Source organism: Mustela erminea, chromosome 5 (genome assembly GCF_009829155.1).
Source record: "Mustela erminea isolate mMusErm1 chromosome 5, mMusErm1.Pri, whole genome shotgun sequence".
Lineage (NCBI taxonomy): Eukaryota > Metazoa > Chordata > Mammalia > Carnivora > Mustelidae > Mustela > Mustela erminea.
Window position 1 is genome coordinate 40,845,794 of NC_045618.1, and position 25,825 is coordinate 40,871,618.

A 25,825-nucleotide genomic window follows, 5' to 3' on the forward strand; every position below is an offset into this window, starting at 1 on the left:
CCTGTGTGGAAGGAGGGAGCCCTGCCTCCCCCACCAAACTGTAGGTCTTACATCCTATTTGAATAATTTTGTATACCACATTCCTATATTAGATAGTCCTATGCTTTTTAGAGCAGCACATCATTAAAAAACAAACAATGTCATTCACTCGAGCTTCCCCAATAAATAATTCACAGTAAGAAAATGCAAATGTATTGCCAACTTCAAGAAAAATTACTTATGCATCATAAAAGCCCCAAACACTACAATAATTTATGTGGCATATAACTTACCGCTCCTTGGTACATTTCAATTTCCTTTTCCCCAAAATACGGCATCTGCTTGAAAGGGTTGACTGAGATTAATACGGATCCTATATATGTCTGAATTTATATCCAGTTAAGGTCCAGCATTAATCTTCATAGCTACACATTTTTCAAATTAAGTAACCAGATGTTATCAAGAATTCATAGTGACTGTTCAAACAAAAAGCTCAGATACTTGTTTTCTAAAAGATTACAAATAAAGACAAGAGCAATTACCAACTGGCTCAGGTTTTGCTCCTCTCCAGGAAGAGTAATGAGTTTAATTACCAAGGTGCTCCAAAAAGAAATCATTATTTTAAATGATCTGAAGCACATCCTTTTAAGACTGGTGACATGTATGGCTAAGAAAACAAAACAACACAAAACAGAACTGACCTAGGAGTGAAAAGAGCAGTTATCATTCCTTTGTTCAAATACCGTTTTTCCCTGCAAACTTTCATATCTTTTAGGTAGACTAAAAATGTACTCACTTACTCATTTAACAAACAGAGGGATACAAGACGAACTGAACAGTCCTACTCTTTAGAAGCTATGGGGAACGGAGTTATATCTGTAAGACATTATTTGGAGCAGAAAATCACAAACCCACACAGATCAGGTGTAGGGGAAGAAGGTATTATATCTGCATGGGGAATCCAGGAAAGCTAATCAGAAGAGAAAGCATTTACACCAAGTCTTAACTGTTTTATAAACACACACACACATTTTAATATACCCCAACAGGTGAAATATTATTATAAAATAAAAAAGTATCCATGGGGCGCCTGGGTGGCTCAGTGGGTTAAGCCGCTGCCTTCGGCTCAGGTCATGATCTCAGGGTCCTGGGATCGAGTCCCACATCGGGCTCTCTGCTCAGCAGGGAGCCTGCTTCCTCCTCTCTCTCTGCCTGCCTCTCTGCCTACTTGTGATCTCTCTCTGTCAAATAAATAAAGAAATAATCTTAAAAAAAAAAAAAAAGTATCCATTTATTCAGTAATCGACTAGCTTGAATGGGGTGTCTACAACATGCCGGGCACGGTTCTGGATGCTGGGGATACAGTGGTGAACTAAACAGACAGAAGTGTTAAACTTCCGCCCTTCATAGAGGAAAAACAAGCATTTAAAAAGAGAGAGAGAAAACAACAAACACAACAAAATACACATACTCAAAGTCGTTTCTTTTAATCAAGGATTTTGAAATGTCTGGAAAATCTGAAGTGAAAGATGTAAAGCTGTGACATTTCCTCCCCCAAGGGGACATTTATATATTTTTATCAAGGACCTGGATGTCAAATAGAGCAGCAAGGGAAACCAGTGAGAAGGCCTACTTTACCCAAGCTCAGTTTAACTCTGACCTTGGGCAAGTCACGTCTCTAAGCTGTGGCTAATGGATGATGGGGAACAATACCACCTACTTGATAGACTTATTATGAGGATTAAATCAAAGTATAGAAGGTTCAGCCATTTCCTTAATCCGTATCCTTTGAGATGCTGGTTGCGTCCCGTGTTAGCATCTTGGAGACACGGCTTTGGTATTATTATTGAACACAAATGAGTCAAATGTGGGATGAGTCAGGTAATACTTGAAAATTAATATTTACACAAGAAGGTGAAAACATGGAATGATCTGGTGGCAATTCTGCTTCTCTTTTCGTGGACCAGAACAATCGTCAGACTTGGAAGGGCTGCCCGAGGAAGAGCAGTCGAGGAGATAAGGGCCATTGGAAGAGCATAGCCATAGTTTGGCTCTTGTGGACATGGCTGCTATAAACATTCGGGTGCACGTGCCCCTTCGGATCACTGATTCTTACGGTGATTCTTACGGTAAACCCAGTTTTCAAGAAATACAGCAATGCTGTGACCTTCCTCATGTCAGAAGGGGAGAGGTCTAGGGGTCCACTTATTGCCAGATGGAAACACATCTGGCCAAGTTCCATCTTTCTGTGGAGGAGGTGGGGTGCGCCTTCCCTTAGCTGTAAAGGAAATGCTGTGATAAATGCCACTGTTCTAGAGAAATCAGCACTGCACATGGAGAAGAACTAGCTGCCTGAGGACATGAGCCACAGGCATGAGCTCCCCACCAACACTTTCCTACCCACCAAGCCCTCAGCTACTGGATAAACATGGACTGGGCTGCATGAGAGCTCTTGTAGGAAACCATACTTTATTTATTTTTTTTTTTACTATTAATAATCTGCTTTGTCAAAAAACATCTTAGAAAGTCTTGATTTTCGGGGTGCCTGGGTGGCTCAGTGGGTTAAGCCTCTGCCTTTGGCTCAGGTCATGATCTCAGGGTCCTGGGACAGAGCCCCCAGTCGGGCTCTCTGCTCAACAGAGGCCTCTCTGCCTACTTGTGATCTGTCAAATAAATAAATAAAATCTTTTAAAAAAAGAAAGTCTTGATTTTCACTAAGTCATCTACATAAATTTGGGTAAAGGCCTTGTAAGAAGACAGAGAAAAAACCTCTTTCAGATTATTCTAGGCCAATCTTGAATTCGTGACTCAGAAGAGGAGGGAAAATTATAGCTATTCCCTCAACCTCACAGTAAGGCTCTCAAACTCAGTATAATTTGGGAGGATTCCTGAAAAATAAAGTTTGGTTTGAGAAGAATAATGCGGCCTGTGGCTGTGCTAAGCAGCTACACACTTCCGTAAGTCAGAAGATATGAGAAAAGAGATTAGTTTAGAATCTGAAGAAAACAAATATAGTTTAGTTATTTCAGGTGTGAATCTGGCCTAATGGTTTATCCAAAAGCCTGCCCCGTTTTTCACCTGGCTGCGTCTGCGGAGATCTCAGCTCCTTTTCTGAGACCCACGTCTCCTGCTGGGTTGGGTTATTTCCCAGACAACTCACTCCCACTCCCTACTACATAATTCAGGCGTGCCTCTGGAAAAAGCGGCTCAGGCATAATCGGAACGTAAACTGTCTCTACCCACGTAACCTCTGGCTGTGAAGGTGTGGCCCAAGGTTAATTTTCAGAATGTATGGAGGTATGAGGCTATGATACACAAACACACATAAACACACACACACATACACGCACTAACCAGACAAAAACAAAATACATGCCATCTTGTCTCACAGAATACATGGGATGAAAGAGACCCAACAGAACGTTCACTGGTTAGTTCTCAAAAGCTGGTGGTGGATCTATGGGTTTTCATTGTTCTGCAGCAACGATGACAAAAAAAGAAACACGCCCTGAATTTTTCATAAAGCTCAATGTATTCAATATAAAGGACCATCCTTTAGTCTTAGATTATTTCCTTTCTACTTTCAGGGCATTAGAATATTCTTCCTTTTATGAAATGTGATGGTAGTACAACTTCTATGGTCTTAACAGGCAAAGTTGAGCTTAACTTAAAAAAATTTTTTTAACAGTCCAGTGAATTCCCCCCAACTGATCTAGGTGACTTCCCTGGATTTATCACTGAGGAGGAACGGGGACGTGAGGGGACCTACCTGAAGACACATATGGGGACACCAGTCGAGCAGGACCTTGAGCCCCAGGCTCCAGCCACCGGACCAACATGTCCCTCCAGCATGCCGCCCACTCCACCTGAATGGACGGCCAAGGGCCAAGTCTCACTTGGAACTACTGCAAGGCCTTGGGCTCTGGCTGCTCTGGCCCAAGAGCCTCAACTAATTCAAGGGCTGAAAATGCCAAACACACTTGAGCGTGGTCTTTGAGTAAAAACAAGTTGGGAGAAAGCTGGACCAAATGAGCATGGAATGCTCTGCACAGGAACTATTTTCGTTGACAAAGTGGCTATAAAGAATGTCTGGCCAAGCACAAGAGCGAAGACGGCACTGTTTTCCTCATGTATTTTAGAATGTAATTTTAAGAAGTGTGGCAACATTCACGGGAAAAAAAAACGGATGGGAAATTAAACCTTCCTTGTCTTAGGATAAATAGCTGAAAATTACAGGGCTTTATTGGTAAACAGTGTTAGCATTTTCTAAGCAGATTTTTCTCCCCTAATGTAGAACAAAAAAATGTGCATTCAGCCTGAATGCATTAACAATTGATTGCTCCAAATGTGGACCTTCAATCTGAAACAATGTGCTGGTATTCGATGTAGAGGAGGTACCATAAGCAATCTCATAACTTAATAGGAAATCGAATCTCTTCTTGCCTGAACTACTGAGCTTAGGAGAGGGGAAAAAATTCTTTTGTTTAAAATAATCTTACTCCATCATAATAATATTCCTATAGCACTGACGGGATGAAGGAGGCTTTTATCACTTAACAGAGGCAAAGATCTGCAGTTATTATTTCATAAACATCCAAAGGAATCGTCAAGCTTCCTCAAAGCTCAAGGCTGCTCTGTGTTCTTGATGGAAAGCATGCAGATGCTGAGTTTCTCTTGTACTGAGTGGGTAGAGATCTCTAAAACAAGAGGCCATTAGTGGTCAACTAACTCATTTCCTTGGTAGAACACACGATTAGTCAGCCATTGATTCAAAGGCAATAATTCAAAGGCTCGTAATCAGCACCCTCTGTGTGAGTCATTTAAAAATTCTGCAGTCTGAATATAAAAAGCCAATCTTGATAGTCAACAGATTTCCAATGAATACTTAATACAATGCATGTTGCGAAGAATTATGCATGCAACTAAATACCGTCTGAGGCAAGATGAGGCCCTTTTTGTTAAAATTAATAAGAAAGACCCCCCAAAATATATATATATATATTTATATTTGTTATTTATATTTATATATGCATGTCTATATGCAGTTCTATTGAAAAATATACACCAAGAGGTTATGTTAGGATTGTAGGTGATGTTAGTGTTCTCCTTTCTGATTGACTGCATTTTATAAATCATGTCAAATGAACACATACTGCTTTAAAGAGTTCGTGTTTTTTAAGAAGATGTATGAAAGAAAGTCCCTAGTTTTAGGGGGTAAACTATCTTTAAAGGGAGAAGTGAGTCTGTCCAGCTTGATGATGGACTGTTGATAAGCACTAGCATTTTTTTCTTACTCAGCTTTCAAAAACCATGCTTCTATGTAAATAACATAATAAGCAGAGCCCAAGTTCTAAGAACATTCCAATAAATAATTTGTTCAACTGTATTCAGTGGAAATTCACCTTTTATGGGCTCGTCAATAAACCAATCCTCCATTTAAAACAGTTTCCATGGTAAAATGCATTTGAATTTTCAATAAGCAACTTTAAAATTGAATTTCTGGAACATAACCCAGAAATGCGGAAGGAACTTCTATACTTGCCTTAGTGTATGATAATAATAAGTAATGCTTACTGTTACTCACTGCATTCATAATTTCATTTAACCTTCCAACAGTCTCATGCAGGAGATTTCAATATCATTCCCATTTTACACGTGAGGAAATCAAGCCACACGGATCACAAACCCTGCAGGAGGTCAGCAAGCCCGTGCAGAGTAAGGCTAGAAGCCAGGCAATCCAGATTCACAGCCTGTACCCAGCCCCTGCCAGTTCCCCTGTGCCACAGGACTTGCACATAAAAGTGATTAACATGTTTTCATGATGATAAGCCCACGTTAAAGTGAGCACGTTTCAAATTTTTTGACCAAATAAAAGGAAAACTTAAGCACTCGATACAACTGCTTTCATACAATTAAATTAAAAGGAAGCTCTGCACAGATACCTAGCAGTCAGCAGGGGTGCTCGTTTTGGCAGCACATATACTAAAATAGGAGTCAGCAAAAGTTTTCTGTAAAGGGCCTTATAATTATTTTAGGTCCAATGGTTGTGTGGCAACTACTCACCCTGGCCTTTGTAGATTTCAAGCAGGCATTAACAACAAATAAAGAGTGAGTACAGCTATATTTCAATAAAACCTTGGGTATAAAATGGGCAGTGGGCAGACTTCATTTGCGGGTGGTAGGCCACTGCCCCCGATCAAGACGCTATTATTAATGTAGTTAAGAAGTCCAAATATATCTGTTAATGCTTCAAAGCAGGGGTTTAGGTGTTTAACTACCGAGAGATTTGGTAAAATTTCCTGTGGTCAATAAGAAATAGCACAGTCTTGGTCTGAACCATCCAAGTGTCTTAGAATAATTCTGTTAATTAATATTACTAATTAGCATTACTAATATATGTATTGGTCTATCCTGGTATGTTGAACTCCCCACTCACCAATGAAGAGAAAGGCATTCTCTGCAAAAATATTGTTGTATACATATGGATGCTTTTAACTAATAGTCAAATGAGTGGTATGAATAACAAACAGAAGCTACAGATGAGAAAACTAGACCTCTTCAAGCTTTTGGGGTTAAGACCTAAAGTGTATGCAACACCAGCTGCAAAGACTCTACCTTTAATGGTCCTCCGAGACACTGTGCCTTCTGAAGTTACCAAGAGCATCACAGTTAAACTTCCCGGTACAGCAATATAGATTTGCACAGATCTTTGCATATCTAAAACTCTACAATAATTCCACTAAGAGATCTTTATATAGTTGTACCAAACAAAACTGAATCCTGTAGGAACTTAAGCAAATATCACAGTTCTCTGTTTATAATGAAGTTAACACACATTTGAATCAAATTTCCATTCTGAATTTTTAAAAGCCCTGTAAAAAATGGCATCTGGCAAGCTAAAATTGAAACATAAAGAACAACTCAAGAATGTCAGGCATTTTCAATAGTTGATATTCACGTCTCATGTTTCTTTTAAAAACATAAGAATGCAGAAAAACTGGCAAAATTGCATTATTTTTTGCATGAGGCAATCTTTTGAAAACCTTTTAGGTCTGGACTTAACTGTCTGCTTTGCAATTAGGGAGCTCTATCGACAGAATTCTCTGCAGATCAGGACTTTTCCCTTAGGAACAGCAGAGGTTTTAGACCCCACGTGCGCAGCTAAAGCACGTCAAAGGTACAGTGCCATTGATTGAAACAGATGAATACGGCTGGTTCTTGATTTTGTGAAATGCCAGGAAAATAATTTAGCATCATCTTTGCCCTTTCCACCACCTTAACAAAGAGGGCAGAAAAGCACAAAACCATGTTCTGAAACAGTGAAAAGAACTTGAGTGCATGGTGTCAAGTTCAGAATTTCAGGTGGATCTTCTCATGCTAGGAACACATCACATTTTACCGTGGGTATGGTCGTCTTACTTAGAAAAGTCCGTAGAAACTAAGAAAGGATACAAAAATGTAGTCATCCATGTATCTCTTCTTCAGATTCTCCACGATGGCGTTCTCTGTGATCTTGGAGAGCAGGACCATGTCATCCACGCCGCTGTGCTTAACATTGTGGCTTTGCCAGTGGTACCGGTAGGCACCTTTGCTTCCCTGGGAACAGAAAACGCACAATAATTAGGATGCTTTATTTTCTCCTGATGGGGGAAAAAAAGCGACGAAGCTCCCAAATATTCCTTACATCAAATGCTGCAGAATGAGCAGAACAAAGATTTTGTTATTAACATTATCTGGATTTAAATTTCAGCTTTGCCACCTATGAACTAAGAGAAGGGAGGAAGTTACACAGGCTCACTATGTCCCTTAAGCTGCTCTTCTCTCATTTGTAAAAGAGGAGAAATTAAGACCCACTTTATAGAGTTCCTGTAAGGATTAACTAAGATAACATATATAAAGTACTGAAGAGTATCTTGAGTATAGCACAATAAATGACCAATGACCACTCAGGACCCCTGAGTGGCTCAGTCCCTTAAGCATTTGTCTTCAGCTCAGATCATGATCCTGGGGGCCCAGGATAGAGTCCCGCACGTGGATGGAGTCTGCTTCTCCCTCTGCCCCTCACCCTGGTCGAGCTTGCTCTCTCTCTCACTCTCTCTCAAATGAATAAAATCGTTAAAAAAAATGAGCAACTGTCTCCAATAATTCCTTCAGCCTTATTGTTTTGTAGAATTAACAACACAATAGGCAATAAAGCAGAAACTTTCTACATTAATTTGCAAATTATATGACAGAACTCAGAAGCAGAAGTAGTATGTATCACACAATGGCTAGGTCACATTGGCCTAATTTCTCAAGCCATCCAAATTATTTTCCCTCCATAAACTTCCACGGTCAACGTTAATATGGGCCTTCCAGATTCAAAAGATGAGGTACATTTTGATGGCTGATCACTGCTCTATTAACAAGGAAATGGGATTACAGAAGGTGCCGTGGACAGGAGGACCTCATCCAGCCCCATGGCCTCCTTGGAGAGATGAAACCGTAGCCCTTGTCTGCTCACTGGATTTATGACCTAACACCAGAAGTGGCCTCTCAACACCCTTGGCCTGCTGGACTTCCTTTCACTTGGCACGTCTGCAGTGGGATCCCTGCATGTTATGCTATGTGCCAAGTTCTGGAGTTAGAGGCAGCTGGGAGCACCGTGGTGGCTGCCCTTGAGGAACTCATGTCCACTAAAGGACACCTCGATATTGACGGAAGTAGCACATGCATCAGCAACAGTCAGTATGTAAACACATGTAAAATGGGTGTCCCAGGAGTGCTGAAGACTTCTTTGTCCTAGGGAAGACAGAACCAACCTCCTGGAAAAGGTGCCATTTGAAGGGATCTAAAATATTTTGAGGGCGCCTGGGTGGCTCAGTGGGTTAAGCCGCTGCCTTCGGCTCAGGTCATGATCTCAGGGTCCTGGGATCGAGTCCCACATCGGGCTCTCTGCTCAGCAGGGAGTCTGCTTCCTCCTCTCTCTCTCTGCCTGCCTCTCTGCCTACTTGTAATCTCTCTGTGTCAAATAAATAAATAAAATCTTAAAAAAAAAAAATTAAAAAATAAAATATTTTGAATTTGCCAGAAAAGGCGAGTCAAGCAAGGAGGGACAGTCATTATAATCTAGACTCCCTGGGGCAACAATCTGATACGTATGAGATAATGGCAAACGAACAGGACAAGATATTCGAAGATCCTCCCTTCCCTTCACTCCCTTTATGCCTCCTACTGGAGATGTTGCGTGCTGCCCAAGTGTGGTGGGCATGGACCTGAGTGAGACTCGGCTCCTGCCCCCTTCCCGGGAGGGAGCTCACTGTTTTGGGGGATTTGGATAAAAGAGAAAATTTCTGAATAAGGGTAATAAGGCTATCTAAAAAGGCCACACGCTCAGACATATAAACTAGGGTGAGAAAAGGTCCCAAGGAGGTTCTTCGAGAGAAAGGGGAAGTGGAAGGAAACAAGATAAATACCACTTGAAATCTCGTTTTGGAAAATTTATTTAATGTTTTTTTTCTCTGTAGGAGACATGGGTCCTTTATAAGATCCATTCTAAGGGGCTCTGGGAAAAGCAGTGTTTAAAAACCAGGCAGGAAAGAGTTACCGTAGGGAAGGTATACCAGTGCCATGGGCTCGCGCTCCAGAAAAGGGTTCTGGAAGGCTTGCCACCCATGCTGCCTTGCACAGGGACTCTTTATATGATATATTTGGCTTCCGCAGAACCACAAGCAGCATCAGTTCTACAAAACTACCCAAGACCTCACCACACCTACTTCCTCTTGTGGCAAAGCAGAAAGAGGGAAAAAGCACTGGCTGCACAGGACTCACTCAGTCGCAATCCAAGATCCACTGTCTACTTCCAAACAGATAAAGGTTTCCCGCAACTCCTTCCCTCCTCTGTCCTCCCTTCTTTTCTTGATTATTCTCTGGGCACTCACAAAAAATTATTCTTCATCAAAAACTGAGGCCACGGAGTACCTAACCAGGAGGTATGTGTGTTTGTTTTTATTTTTTATTTTTTATTTTTTTTTTTTTAAAGATTTTATTTATTTATTTGACAGAGAGAAATCACAAGTAGTCAGAGAGGCAGGCAGAGAGAGAGAGAGGGAAGCAGGCTCCCTGCTGAGCAGAGAGCCCGATGCGGGACTCGATCCCAGGATCCTGAGATCATGACCTGAGCCGAAGGCAGCGGCTTAACCCACTGAGCCACCCAGGCGCCCCTGTGTGTTTGTTTTTAACCCCGATAAATATCCATCTACTTAAGAGGTCAAATATGTTATTCTCTCTTTGAAAATGTAAGCACAGTTTAATAAAACAGAAGGGTATCAACAAGCTGTTATTTAATGTCTGCGAAGGACAAGAAATGGAGGCGCTCTGTGTCACAGTGTATATGTTGGTGCCGAGCCACAGAAACTGGCTTCTCAAGGTGACCCAGGTTGGTCTTGGTATCCAATCTGACTGTCTTTTCTCTGTCTCACGGCAGAGTGAGATATACCCGTCTGGCCCACTGTCCTCCTTCTAATGGCAGTTATTCCTCATGAAAACAGGGCCTCCTTGTGGAGTTCACGGACTCATGGTCTCAAATATCTGCGGACACCAGAATCCCACTTTTCTCTTCAGACCTCTCTCCGTAAAAGGATAAGGAACCAATAGTGAGACGGAACGCTTACCACAAGCAAAGGAATCGGCCATTTGATTTGTGGTGGCTGCTCCTTCTGCTACTGCCATCAACTCAAAGAGAGAGGGGTTAACATTCTCATGCTATGCGGAAAGGAACAGACTTCCTAACTAGGAAGCAGCAAGGGTAAGATGTGAACCCAAGTCTCTATGATTATGAATTCATTCAAACATCATGGTTTCTTCAAAGGGTCTCCCTGGTGACTTTACTGGATATTTCCAACAGTTCCGTTTAAGATGGCCCCAGAATGACAGACTGTCTCCAAAACTGATTTGATCATTAAAAAGACCTATAATCTTTGTTAATGACCACTTTCTCTTAGCATCAAAGACTGAAACACTGGACTTATGTTTTATTTGGCACACTTCCTATACCCAGTTGGTCACATATACCTCCCCGCCCCCCACCTCTCTGTCCCTCCTTTCCTGAGGCAATGATATTCGGGAACTCATTCAACCTTCACAATCATTGCCCATACTGTATATGATTATCTCTGTTATACTAATAAAAAAAACTTAATTGTCCAAGGTCTTCTAATTGTAACTTCTCCATCTTCAATGACCCCCACCTTACTATTCCTTTCTCCTTTCTCCTTCCCCATATCAGCCCCTCCCGGCCCTGCCCCCCAAAAACAATTCATATGAAGTAAAGTGGAAGAGGGAACGTAGCTAGAAAGTGTAGGAACAATCAGAGCCTTTGGGGAAAACTGACCCACGTGGATTATCAAGGACAAGATCAGAATCCACCCCATGGATAAATGAAAGCAGAGCCAGGGTTGGGCAGGGCAGTTCTAGCACAGCATGAGAACTTCATCGGAGAAGCAAGGGAACCGAACATAGATGCGCAGGCTCTCACCCTTGCTTGAAAGTTCCCCACAGTGAAACAGAAAACTATTTTCTGTTTTTCTGTAGGGGACGATCAAGTTTGATCATAGCATGACTTTTCTAGATAGAGGTCTTCCGCGGAACACAGCTGCGGGCAGGCAGCAAGCGGGAACGCTGTGGGAAAATGGTTATCATTTTATAATCCTAGACAATGTCCCCGGAAGCAGGGGCTGGACATGACCTTCAGATCACAAACTACTGTGCTATGGCTGTGAGAATATGAACAGTATTTCTGGGACAAATAACCTTGACCTTTTTGCTGCTTCCTCCCACTCCTGACTGGGAGGGTGGGGGTAGGACTGGCTGCCTTGCGCACTGGGAGAAGGAAAAACAGCGGCGGGGACTTCCCCATCTGAGAAGGGCCATTTTCTTCAGCTGGCAAAGGCCTGGCTTACCAGGCTATCCCCACAATAAGAGTCAGCTTCCTTCTCTTCTGTGGGCTTCTTCTTGGGTAGGTAACTCAACTTTTGTTTCCACACTAAAAATAGGGACATTTTAAACAAGTAGGGGTACTCAGCAATTATACGTCCTACAGTCCTTAAAGAGCATGGCAGCACTGTGCAAAGGAAGGACTATAGCTGCTGATGTGCCAGCTAAGAAAAAAAAAAAGAACATGAAAATCACAATAAATGTTACTCTTAGCCCTGACAGTTATTACAATGAGGAAGGGAGATATTTCCTGTTACTAAGGATTGAATGCAGACTTTTGTGGGTCCATGTTTGGTTTCTTTCTTTCTTTCTTTAAGATTATGTATTTATTCATTCATTCATTCATTTATGAATGAGAGTGTGCATGAGCACGCCTGAGTTGGTGGGGACGAGGGGGAGAAGACCTCAAGCAGTCTCGGGCTGAACCAGCAGCTTGACACAGGGCTTGATCCCACGACCTGAGCCGCCCAAGGCAAGAGTCCATCACTTAACTCACCAAACCACCCCCACGTTCCCTCCATATGTGGTTTCTAACAACGATTCCGTTTATTAAAAAGCAATGGATTCACACACACGTTCTGGAAAGGGGAGTCCACCCATGTGCACATAATGGCCTGGTCTGTTCCTCACATTTAGGAGGTAGCGCCAAGACACAGGAGTCCCTCATGCCGAGGAAGGCGTCCGGTCGCGGACTCTCTGACTTTAAAAGGTGGAGTGTCCCTCGCTGTTGAGTGTTTACCAGGGTGGGGACCAGGAAGAGCAAAGGTGAGTCAGCACACAAAGGTAGGACTGTTCTCTATTGAAACCCTACTGTCCCTCAGCGTGAGGAGGCAGGGGTGGGGTGGGGTGAAGGGGTTTGAGGGTATTTGGGGGGCCTTGAGGGGAGCCACAGCCACTCTCACTAGTGTCTCCGTGAGCAGTTTTCTTCTCTGGTTCGTCCAGGAGCGAGAAGGAGACCATACACAGGGTAAGTCTTGAACGCCTTTCAGACACCCAGAAGAGGGAGGCCATGAAATGCGTTGTGGCACAATAGGCCTAGTGTTGGGCAGGGCCTGGCGGGGAGGGGGTGATCATAAATACCTTATCCTCTTCCAGGAAGCGTATACTGCACAGTATTTTTAGAGAGCATTGTAGAAACAGGGATCAAAATTCTAGTCACGCAGACCAATATATAAATAGTTACTTAAATAAAAATAAAACTCACACTCTCTTTGTTCCAGTAATTCTTTTTAGGAATTTACCTTAAGATACACCAAGTGCATGTGCCACGATGTACGTACAAGCCTGCTCACTGTTGCACAGTTTGTTTTGGGGAAAACTGGACACATGGTTTGGGGCCGGATGAGAAGAGGTCAGACCCGACAAAGGAATTCCGGCAGTCGTTAAAAGGAATCTGCTTCTGCTGACATAGAAGTATCTTCAAGACACCCAGGGTCATGAAAATAGCAATCGATATGCGGACTGAAGCAGAGAGTGACCGCAACTGTCTAAAATTCTTTTTTTTTTTTTTTAAAGATTTTATTTATTTATTTGACAGAGAGAAATCACAAGTAGTCGGAGAGGCAGGCAGAGAGAGAGAGGGAAGCAGGCTCCCTGCTGAGCAGAGAGCCCGATGCGGGACTCGATTCCAGGACCCTGAGATCATGACCTGAGCCGAAGGCAGCGGCTTAACCCACTGAGCCACCCAGGCACTCTAAAATTCTTAAAAGACACGTGATTAATTGCTTTCTTGAAAGATACACAAGGTTCCATTGGGAAGAAAGCCTGGGGTTTTGGGAGAAGGGTGTCTTCTACTTTCCATTTCAAACTTCTCTGCAGTTAACTTATTATTATTATTTTTTAACCATATAGGCCTGCGTTAGTAAAATAACCAAATACAAAAACATGTTGAAAAGGATGCCCATACATTCGAGAATTGTCTGGCGGTGGTGTTGGGTGTTGATGGGCCTATCCCGAAGCTGGGATCATCACTGTACACCTGGGTTCTGTGCCCCTTCCGGGTCTGAAAAGTAGATGGGGAGATGTTGCCTACATGACAAGATATTATCATATCTGGGATGTTTAGCAGGTCCATGAGCATAACAGGATGGCGGATCTGATTTCCAAAAGACCTGGGACTAGAATACTCCCAATGTTTCAAGTGTATCACCCTAACAGGCAGATAAACCATATTCTGATTGTGAACAATGGACAATGGGGTAAGGCTCTGGCCTGTGGTTGAACAGGGCTTGTTTTTTAATGGGATTTTTTTTGTCCTCATGAGTCATAACAGGAAAGGAACAAAACTCTCTGTTGTCCTTTAATCTTTTAATTGACAGTCTAGGATTTCTACCTTTTGAAGTTCTGCTATTTGACTGGAATGAAACACTTCTATGGCAAATGATGGGGGTAAAAAAAAATCAACCATAAATATTTGTTTCCTCTGAGCCCGACACTATAAACTCACACTGGGATTGTAATGACTTTCCACTTGATGGAATTCAGACCACTCACCCCCATGTTGGTGATGTGAACATGTATGTTTGAAGCAAGCATGTGTGGATATGTTGAACTGCAGTGAATGGAGTGCAAAGACGTGTTTCTGGTGCAGTAGCGGGGGTGGGGAGGGATGAGGCAGTAGGTAGCCAACAAATCCCTTAGCGTCAGAGGAACTAACATTTACTGAACCCATCAACAGGTGCCGAGGTACTTTACATGATCTCATTTAATTCTCACAGCCCTGCAAGACACGAATATTATAATCCCTCTGTCCTGGGATTGTAACGTAATCTCTGCTTGGAGGAGCTGGTGAAGGAAAAGTACACTGGGGGTTTGGCACATCCAGTGTGGGGAGCCCTTAAGGAATACAGGACATGGGCTCATTAGTTATCATTCATGTTAAATATATGTGACCTGACCCAAAGTTCCATATTTGTGTAACATCTCTACTTCCACGATCTCAGTTAATCCCTGTGACCAAGGGCCAGGACTGACTTCCTTGTCGTTCCTTCCACTATACCACAACTAACTTCCACCATGATCGCCAAGCGTAGATAGATGCTGGCTCCGGGATAGGAGGGTCAGCAGTCTCCTAGCCAGGGCTGGCCCGAGTCAATCTGGAAGCAACTAGACCAGACGTCATTTATCATCTAAACAGGGACAGTGCAGAAGAGAGTGCTGTTAATAAAGCTGGAACATGAGGCATGAACTGAGGCTGTCTCGGGTTGCGCACTCTATCTGTGACCAAGTTGATCTCCAAAAAGTCACAGGCAGCTTTCAAAGACTGGCCCTCCCAGCCAGGATCCTGGGCTACTTACCCACAGGTCCCCCACAAATCCCTCAGTCTCTCAGACCCCCAAGGGCTGCTATGAAGATCCAGAAGATGGAAAAAGAATGCTAATGGCCTCAACCCCCAATGCCTCTCAAGGTAGGGTTGGTTTTACACAATGACACAATCAGAGGGCAACGTATGGATGGTACATAGCAAGTGGGCAACATTGAGTAGAGGAGGGAAAAAAGGTCTGTTAAAAAAAAAAACAAAAACAGGGGCACCTGGGTGGCTCAGTGGGTTAAGCCGCTGCCTTCGGCTCAGGTCATGATCTCAGGGTCCTGGGATTGAGTCCCGCATCCGGCTTTCTGCTCAGCAGGAAGCCTGCTTCCTCCTCTCTCTCTCTCTCTGCCTGCCTCTCTGCCTACTTGTGATTTCTCTCTGTCAAATAAATAAATAAAATCTTAAAAAAAAAACAAAAAAACAAAAACGAGAGACAGTAAAATGCCCAAATTTTAAGTGCATATATGGCATTTTTATATAAAGTATCTGTGTGGAAATATGGTTGTTAAAATGTTGCATATGTTGCATCTCTAGTGTCCTTTCTGCATGGTTATTTTTCTCCTGAGCACGTATTTATAAAGTGTACACACACACACATACTGGGTTTTAGTGAAAAAAGATCACCTCAGGGACAGGAAAGTACTCTGTGAAGTGAAATGAAACATGACACTATTTTCCATATTTTTCATTAGTCTGTGTCAGCTCAGGTCTCCAATTCTTGGCTATCCCTGGCTGCATTGCAGCTACAGTAAACTCAAGGAGTCCCCGCAGGCAAAGCAGTCAGCCCAAGATGTTGCTCCCAAAGGACCATTTTCTATGGTCAAGGAACAATTCCAACCTAACATGTTATAAATGAAGAGCTAACATAGCTCATCAATTCCAAGATGCATTTTCTTCATATCCTAATATTCTGAAATCAGGATGTCCATTTTTTAAAGCAATATCTACCCCCAACATAGAGCTCCAACCCACGGCCCCAAAATCAAGAGTCTTGCGCTCCATGGAGAGAGCCAACCAGGCATCCCAGGATGCGTCTTTCTAATCAACGTTGTGTCACAGCTTAACTGAGTGTGGTTTTTCTTTTCTGGGGTTTTCTTTAAAGCAGAAAAATAAAATAATGATGGCTCTCTTGCAACCAGTAGTATCTTTCAGCTTGATGAATTATGGCACTTAACACTTAAAAGGGGCCAGGCACCAATCCGTGCACCTCACAAATATTAAGTCACGGTGTAATAGCCTCAGAGATACAAAATGTTACAAAGATTTACAGTATTCTGGAGGTATCACACCATGCATCAGTGTTACTTCAGAAACTGCATACTAGGGGCGCCTGGATGGCTCAATGGGTTAAAACCTCTGCCTTTGGCTCAGGTCATGATCTCAGAGAACTATGATAGAGCCCCACATCAGGCTCTCTGCTCAGCAGGAAGCCTGCTTCCCTTCCTCTCTCTGCCTGCCTCTCTGCCTACTTGTGATCTCCCTCTGTCTGTCAAAAAACTAAATAAAATCTTAAAAAAAGAAAGGAAGGAAGGAAGGAAGGAAGAAAGAAAGAAAGAAAGAAAGAAAGAAAGAAAGAAACTGCATAGTAGTTTTACTGGTGGGTTGATGACTGCCCAGTTTGAGAGGCTTCACTGAAAATGTTTACAAGCAGCAAGGGCATTTCCTCTCTGATTTGGAAAGGCATGTTCTGATTTGTATCTCTTTCAACCTAGGAGTTCCTTCAGGGTTAAGATTGTTTGAAGCAGGAAGGTCCCTACCTCTCCCCTCTCCCAGATACACCCACCTTGGGGGATTACAGTGAGTTGTGACCCTTATTCACAGACACCATGGTCCAGAGTCTCCTAAGCCCAGAGCTGTTTCAACTACTCTCAAAACTTTTCTATATCGTTCCTATGCTTCCGCTGTTTCTATGAACTGTCCCTTTTAATTTGACTAAATCCTAAACAATCATCTCCATAAACTCACCAGTTTGGTGTGTTAGCTTTACTTCTTCCATATGTATTAACATAATAATGAGGCGTTCAATTAAAAATACACACATTTGAGAGGCAGGGCAGGGGGTTGTGGGGGGAAGGGAGGGAAAAAATGAAACAAGATGGGATCGGGAGGGAGACAAACCGTAAGAGACTCTTAATCTCAGGATACAAACTGAGGGTTGCCGCGGAGAGGCGGGTAGGGATAGGGTGGCTGGGTGATGGACACTGGGGAGGGTATGTGCTTTGGTGAGTGCTGTGAATTGTGTAAGACTGATGAATCACAGACCTGCATCCCTGGGGCAAATAATACATTATGTTAATAAAAAAAAATACACACTGTAGGGCTGTCCATCTTGGTGCCGTGTTTCATACGTAGGGGCCCACTGCCATTCTCTCCTGAGCCTGCTCTCACTAATTTCAAGTCTAACCGTAGGGTACATGTGTATGTATGGATGTAGGTGTGTGTGTACGTGTATTTATTTTAGGTAGGCTCCACACCCAACATGGGGCTTGAACTCATGACGCTGAGTCATATGCTCTACTCCCTGAGCTGGGGGACGGGGAGTCGCAGGGGGCGGGGGTGTGCCTAGCCGTAGGGAATTTGAATGGCTTCTCTTCTATTTCCCAGATGTATTGCTCTCTGTTGTGGAAAATCTTGCACGAGAAAACTAGATTCCCTTTTGGATAGCAGGTGAGAGCCTAGGCTCTGTTTTCATAAGTAGAAACGACTCTGTACTCATGTTCCAAAACCTCTGCGCATTTCATCAGGGATCCCAAGACCCCTCCTCTAGTCTTCTCAGAAAACCCTCTAAGCCGCACGTGGGACATTTTAGTGGTCCCCCAGGAGGAGGGCTTGTCTTGAGGCTAAGGACGTAGTTTTCTCTTGGGAACCTGCAGTTTATTCCTTCTCCCTAGGGAAGCACTAGTTGGAGAGCTGGGAAGCTGGGTGGGCACTGTTCTCTCCCCCCTCAGTCTCTAGGAAATCTCTCTCGCCCCTTTGGGAGGATATTTTTCTTCTCACACAATGGCTAATTCTCATGACATACCAGCACTGCTTTGAACACTTACTACATGATAACTTATTTGCTGTTCTTTGCCTTACCAGGCAGGGAAACTGAGGCACAGAGACGTGAAGTAACTCGTCCCGCTGTTTCAATCCCCCGGCACCCGGCTCTCAAATCTTTGTGTCTAACCATCATACCTGCTGCCTCTCATAATAAGGTTAAGTGGCTGTTGCAAATGGGAATCATTCTAAAGTTCATAGTAATTGCGTGATTACATGTTTACTACCCACCCTGGCCCAGCCTCTTTCATCTGCACAACACCACGGAGCAGACACTTTTATAATTAGTATGGAGGCTACCGTGTGCAGAGCCCAGCACCACGGAGCCCGCAGAGCAAGCGGTCTGACTGGTACAGGGCCCTGCACGAGTCAGAGAAGCTCGGGGCCATGGCACTGGAACCCTTGGGAGCACAGCTGCTCCCTGCCGTGTCCCCGGCAGGCAGGGCAGTGCCTGGCGCCTGGTTGTGCTCCACCAGTACGAGCTGCGGAAGGAACTCCAGGCCTCTTCAGCTCATCTCAGGACTAGGTGCATCTCCCTGCGGCAGCTGTCAGTGGGGCCCAGAGTCTGACCCAAGGAAGAAAGAAGTTTCTAAAGCTTTCCTTTCACCTCCGGCTTGGGAGATCAAAGGGGAGAGATGTTTCTCCTAAAGACAACTCTCCTCTCTCTCTCTGTTTTGTTGTTGTTGTTTTAATTTATTTGACAGAGAGAGAGAGAGAAACAGGGAGAGAGGGAACACAAGCAGGGAGAGTGGGAGAGAGAGAAGCAGGCTTCTGGCTGAGCAAGGAGCCGGATGAGAAGCTCCATCCCAGGACCCTGGGACCATGACCTGCGCCAAAGGCAGCAGCTTAATGACTGAGCCACCCAGGTGCCCCTAACCCTCCTCTCAATCATCCGTTGTCATCCAGACAGGTAAGGGAAACGGGCTACTCTTGACAGAGGGATGAGAACGCTTCATGTTACAGCATAAAATGAATCAATGGTATGAGATCTCCTTATCAGACAAACGCTAGTTTCACTTCTGCCTCTATTTATAGATTTTAATCAAACAAATGATGACATGTGACACTGATGTCAGTCTTTGCTGCTGTGGCTCGGCCAGGTTGACAACAGCTTCAAGCATTTACCAGCCCCTGCAGGGCCCTCCAGGTCAGCCCTCCTGTTTTCAAGTACAAAGGTTGGGGAATGCAATTCCTCTTACTAATCCAGCCATTACATTAGAATCAACAGACTTGAGTTCAAGGACAAGCTCTACCTCGGTGACCTTGGGCAAGGTCGGTTTCAGGGAATTTTATTCTCCACGATTAAGGCATCTATTCAATACTGTATAACTAAATGTGATTTAGGGTTTGTGCACCTCTACCAATAGGACTTTCATGAATAGATAAACCAAGAAAATAGAATCTTAGCAGACTGGATGTCCATAAGAATTTTTGGTTTGAAAATTATAGTCCCTGAAGTGATGGTAGCTGTTCAGTAAGTTTCTTTAACTTAATTCAGAAACCAAAGCCATAATGCAGGCAGGCCAGCTAGAAATACCAACACCAGTTGTTCTTGTTCCTATAATCGAACAACTTCTTGACACATAAAATGAACTACTGCTCTGTACCAAGGAAGGAAAAAAAATCCTAATTTTAAATGCTGTTCTGCGAAAAAATAAATATGCAAAGACTTGCCAGCCGACTGAAGCAGAGTTGATATTAACCTGATTAAAAATAGTCTCCCTGGGCTCAGTATCATTTACAGCATCTTTCCATACTGATTGCAAAACATGCATTATTTATGTCATGCAAAATGGTGGAGGTATGACAACCCAAGATAATCAACTGATTTTATATACTTTTTAAAGATTTTATTTATTTATTTGACAGACTGGGATCACAAGTAGGCAGAAAGGCAGGCAGAGAGAGAAGAGGAAGCAGGTTCCCCGCTGAGCAGAGAGCCCATTGTGGGGCTTTAATCCCAGGACCCTGAGATCATGACCTGAGCCCAAGGCAGAGGCTTAACTCACTGAGCCACCCAGGCACCCTGATTTTATATTTTAGTATTATTTAATTTTGCTGGAAAATGAACCGTTTGGGCATATCTGAATGAAACAATTCAATTAAAAAAAAAAAAGGTTTACAGAATTCTTTTCTTACCTAGATTTTTTTTTTTTTTAAAGCTCATGTAGAAATACCAAAAGGGAATAAAGAGTAGGATTTTAAGGGGGGGGGCAGAGGGGGCAACAGGTTGAGGTGTTGCTATTTCAGGATGTGCTAAGAGAAAAGGATCAAGAATGTGATCAGGGGTGTCTCAGAGATAGGGGCAGCCTTTGTCACGGATTAGCCATGGGAATACTGAGTCTAGAAGCAGAACTCAGGGGTGTGGGAGGGTTCCGTGAGCACACAGTCCTTAGCCAATACTGAACAACAAAGTACAGAGGTGAGAAAAGCCTTCCACATTTTCTCCTATATTTGGCATGGGCACATCTTGACCATTTGCTTGCTTGATCTGGCCTGATCTGTGGGACCCAGGTGCCATGTCCCTCTACGAGCAAAATGTAGCCATAAGGTTTTGAGTCTAGGAGCTTTTCTGGGTGTAAACAGGGCATGTTTAATTCAGAGAGATCTGGGGCTACTGAGAGGCAAACTGATAGGAGAGGAGGGTTCTGTGGGCACATCTGGGAGTGGGGGAGCCACCAGAGCAGCCACAAATCAACATTGCCGATCAGTGTCACCAGGATGGAGAAGGCTCAGAACAGCTCCAGGCTGAAGACAAGACACTCGGTCCAACCTCTTACTCCTTTTCATCACCTGACAGAGGACACAGAACCCACCCTGCCATTCTTCTCAAGACCCATACCTTGAACTTCAGGAAAGGACCAAGGGGGCTGGGCTGAAGATTTCGGAAGGGGGTGGGGGAGAGTACTGAGTACACCTGAGAATGCCATTCAAAGTCCCAAGGGAGACAGCAAAGCAGGTGAGGTCTCCTGATGCCCTGTTCTCGGCTTATCTCTCAGAAGCCACACCCAGCAAGCACGGGGTGGGCGCTTGAGTGTGGGTATCTACACAGCAAGGAGGAGCAGAGACAGATCTCTTCTTGTGTATATGTATGCCCTGCCTATAGAACTTCCAAGGGCTTACCCCTTACCTGCTGCGCCCCCGGTGCCCCGGCTCAGTGAGCAGGTTATAGGGATGGATTTGCAATCAAACCAATTTGGGAGATCAGCAGTGCTTCACTCTGAGCTCATCCAGGCCCCCCCATTACTCGGTCCTTCCAGGCTTGTGGGCTCCGCCCACAAGCCTGGAAGCCTTCCTCGGACTATGCCTTCCTCGGACCAGCTTAAATCCTGGCTATAGACTCAACTGTCCACAAACACAGATTTTTAAAACTCTAGAAACTGGGAAGGGAGATAAAGAAAAGCAGAGAAGGAGAGAAAGCCCTCTCTCTCTGAGGGGAAGAGATTCTGACTGAAGAGAGATCTTAGTACCCCTCCGACTAAAAAGATTTTTAAGGACGTTAAGTGTTTCAAGGCTATTTAGTAAACACAGCATTGCAAGGATGCCAATCTCTAAGCCTCGGTTTCCTTTTCTGTAAAATGGGGATAATAACAGTGACGAGGACTCAGGGCTTCTGTGGGAACTAAATTAAATAAGATCACGCGTGGAGAGTTCGTATTACACTGTGGCCCACCATGCGGGCGAACTTGCCAATAATAGCAAGTTGTCAATAACAGCAAATGACCCGGGGACTCTGGGAGCCGGGAATCATGCTCTGATTGGCTATCGGGTGTTTCGAGAAAGAACGAGGACAATGTCTCATCGGGCTATCAAGAAGAGACAGCAGAGCGGGCGCCTGGGTGGCTCAGTGGGTTAAGCAGCTGCCTTCGGCTCAGGTCATGATCCCAGCGTCCCGCATCGGGCTCCTTGCTCGGCGGGGAGCCTGCTTCTCCCTCTGTCTCTGCCTGCTATTCTGTCTGCCTGTGCTCGCTCTCTCCCCCTCTCCCTCTCTGACAAATAAATAAAATCTTTAAAAAAAAAAAAAAAAGAAGAGACAGCAGAGACAGGATTCAGTGAAGAAATACAGAACTTTTAAAGTTTCGTGATCCTCAAATGAACCTAATGGCACCGTATGTGAGACATCTGAACCCAGACTCTTGAGAACAGGGATCTACGGCAGCAGAGCAGAAAAAAGACAGTTGCTGCCGGATGAGACGTGCAGGGCACTGAAGAGGCTAACTAAAAAGGAAGCCTATAATGAAGGAGTGCTGTAAGGACCACCTGAGTAACAGATTGATACCTTATAGGAAAAAAAGTGAAGGTGTTTAAACTAACTACAAAGGAAAAAAGGCAAAGAAGGGGCAGAATGCTTCTGTGTTTACATTCTGAATCCTAAAATTTTAGAGCTGGAAGGGGCCGGGGCCGTACGTACCCGTCAACCTCCAAGCTTTCCCTGTACCGGTGAGGAATCTGAGACCCAGGGAGGTGAGGGATGCCCATGGCGCCAATTACTTAGGGGAAGAACAAGGACTGGAACTCAGGTCTTCTGGCTCCTGTCCAGGACTTTCTTTGCAGCTGAGGCCAGACTCTCCTGAGCAAACCTATAGCAAAGGTTTTTTTTATCACCCAGAGCTTCTGGAAAGAACAAATAAGTCTAGGCATGTAAATATTTTAAAATTTCTTGGGCACCTGGGTGGCTCAGTCAGTTAAGCGTCTGCTTTTGATTCGGGTTGTGATCCCGGCGTCCTCGGATGGATGGGGTCCCCCTTATCAGGCTCCCTGATCAGCGGGGAGCCTCTTCTCCCTCTCCCCTTGCTCCTTCTCCCCACCTAACCCCCCTGCTCATGCTTTCTCTCTCTCTCTCTGTCAAATAAATAAATCTTTTAAAAAATTAAATTTCTCACATAATAAACATAATGTTTATGCTAATAATGATAATCATTTGTGAACCTTGACCCTCTGGCAATCAGACTGCATGAGGGTGCTGGTGTCCATCCAAATATGAAATATTTGAAGAGCTTAATTTCTCAGTTTTTAATATTAAGATAAACAGAAATAGAAGTTTTAAATGTGCCTTCCAGGTTATCTTGCCTGCAAAAGTCTATAGGCCCTAAACTTCGGGGATCACTTTCCTGGGACCCTTTGCCTTCCACTGAAGATACAGGCCTCTATTTATGGGTGGTGGGAGCAGGGGGCAAAGTCCTGGCATTGGCTTAAAACTCAAAAGCAAGTAGAAAGAGGCAACCTTCAGAATACGGGGGGAAAGGTCAGCCGAAATTGGAAAGCTATAATCTAACTGGAGATATCTGGCTGTAGAACTTTCTACTTTTGTAGTACTTTCTGTGGCCGTAATCACTAAAATTGGAAACAAAACACTAGCTAACCATGTCTGATGTGATTATGGGCCATGGGTGGGTCCCACCAGCTAAAAGTTCCCAGCTCCAGAGAAAATCCAAGACATTCTATGGCTCACTGTATTCGGCAAAATGTAATACAGCATCGAAGGGACAACCCCTGCCTTCAAGAGGGGGGATCCAAAATGTTCACGGAATGTGGAATGGGCACTGCATTTCTTGAGCCCATACTATGTATCAAATAGTATGTTAGGTGCTTTGTTTCCCTTGGTCTCAAAAGAATTGTAGAACCAGGGATGTACTCCGATTCCCATGCAGGAGATGAAAAACTTGGCCAGAGAGAGTCACAGAGTCCAGGTCTATCCTTGGGATTGATGGGGTTAGAAACCCATGGTAGCTTCCTTCAAGGCTGTGGAAGACAAAGGAAGTCGATTCTCCGCTCTGGGAAACTCCCCCAAGGTTGGCACGTTGTCGTCTGACAGCAAGGTGTCTTGTACAGCCCCTGAAGCTGCCTTGAAGTCGAATGAAGGATAGCCTTGGCAATGGAACAGAGATGGTCGCTCTGCCTACAGGGGCATTTCAGGCCCACTGCTAGGACCGACTCACAGAAGGATAATGGGGGCTGTGAGAAGCCTCTCTGGAGCTCAGAGGCCAGAGGGTTGGAGCTACCCTGAGACACTGTACCTCTGCCTCGACTCCATCTCCCTTCACAGCACTCCTCACAGCCAGCTTGGAAGATGGAGTCCCACACCCTGGTCTTCGGCAAGTGCTGGCTTCTCATTTAACATTCTTTTGGGAAGAGAGGACGGCTTCCCTTTGGGGCAAAAGTGCCTCTTCCCCCAGTGAAGACACTCGAATATGTTCAAAGTAACCTCACAGAAATTCTCACTCCGACAAAATAGGCGACATAGACGTGAATTGCCGAAACAGTTCCGGCTACAGAACCTGCAGCTCCGGAAAGTCAAGAGCAAGTCATAAACTCTGGTCTCCTTTGTGGTACGGACAGGAATGGGAGTCAAGGGGGCTGGGGCTCACTCCCAAATGATCCCTAGAGCAGCACTGAGAAATCACATTAGACAAGGAATTAAGATAAAGCGAGAGCTGCTCTCTGGGCTGGGTAACCCACCCAGTTATGGAGAAAACGGGGCACGCAATTTGGGGCAGGACAGTGAAAAGACAATAGGTACCAATATCACCGCCTCACAAAGAGGGCTGTGCTCAGACACTGCCAGCAGCACCACAAGTGCATTTGCAGACACATTTGCATGGTTTCTGGTTGCAAAAATGCTGAGAGAATTCGACCACACTCTGCTCCCAACTGCATAAAAGTCCCTTTTGACCCAAGTCCCAGACCCAAATTAGGAAGACAAGAAGCACCAGTGGTCCTAATATGCTCTCCCTGGCTGTGACCCCTTCTCTTCCTGGGAGCTGGGTCAAAAGCACAGCATTACTTACTAAAATCAAAGAGCCAACACCCAGATATACCTAAAAGTGACCACACACCAGTTAGGGTCCACTGGCATCAAAAGCAAAAAGTTTCGCCATTTGTTTGATGGAATCTGGCTTTAAGATACAGAGGACCTGCTAGTTTCGCATTTACAAGAAAAGCTCACTTGGACTTTTCTTTTTAATTTAGTGGAGCAAGAGTACAAAGGTTGGGAAAAAGAAATAGCTTGAAATCCTGAGAAAGATAAAAGGGAAATGATTTAAATTAAACCTGCGGGAAACATTAAAAAAGAGAAAGACATAAAACAACCCTACAGATATACTGAATATACAACATAAGAAAAGTTTGTTTGATCATGGAACAAGCGTGTGAATAAATAAAATAAAATACTCTAAATGCTCTCAAGGAAAAAAAAAATTAGAAAAAAGTTTCCTTCCGACTTCCATTCTAAGGCAACCGCAATTAACAATTCTTTTGCTTAGTACAACTACAGTTCACACGCTTAACTGGCTATATTCATTCAGCTTTGAAAATCCTAGGCCACATTCTCTAGTTAAAAAAAAAAATAAAAATGTAAGTGAACCAATCATTGACTGGTGGTGGGTAAATTTTGTTCGGTGGGTGTGTTTATTCTGAGTGGCTGTGAATGAAGGCAAGGGTGATTTGGTTTGGATTTGATTTTGATTTTTTTTTTAGTCATTTAAGATTTTCACCCCTCAAAAAAAAATTGGTGGTGGTTTTACA

At 43.9% G+C, this 25,825-nt stretch overlaps 1 protein-coding gene across 1 annotated transcript in view; it reads right to left on the reverse strand.

The window, feature by feature from the left end:
* Positions 1-25,825, reverse strand: part of MYO1E (myosin IE) — a 195,758-nt gene that overhangs the window by 105,370 nt on the left and 64,563 nt on the right. The window contains exons 3-4 of the mRNA XM_032342703.1: positions 7,432-7,575; positions 273-362 (exon numbers count right to left, since the gene is read on the reverse strand). Of these exons, the coding sequence (XP_032198594.1) occupies positions 273-362; positions 7,432-7,575 (234 nt within the window). The remainder of the gene's footprint in view (positions 1-272; positions 363-7,431; positions 7,576-25,825) is intronic.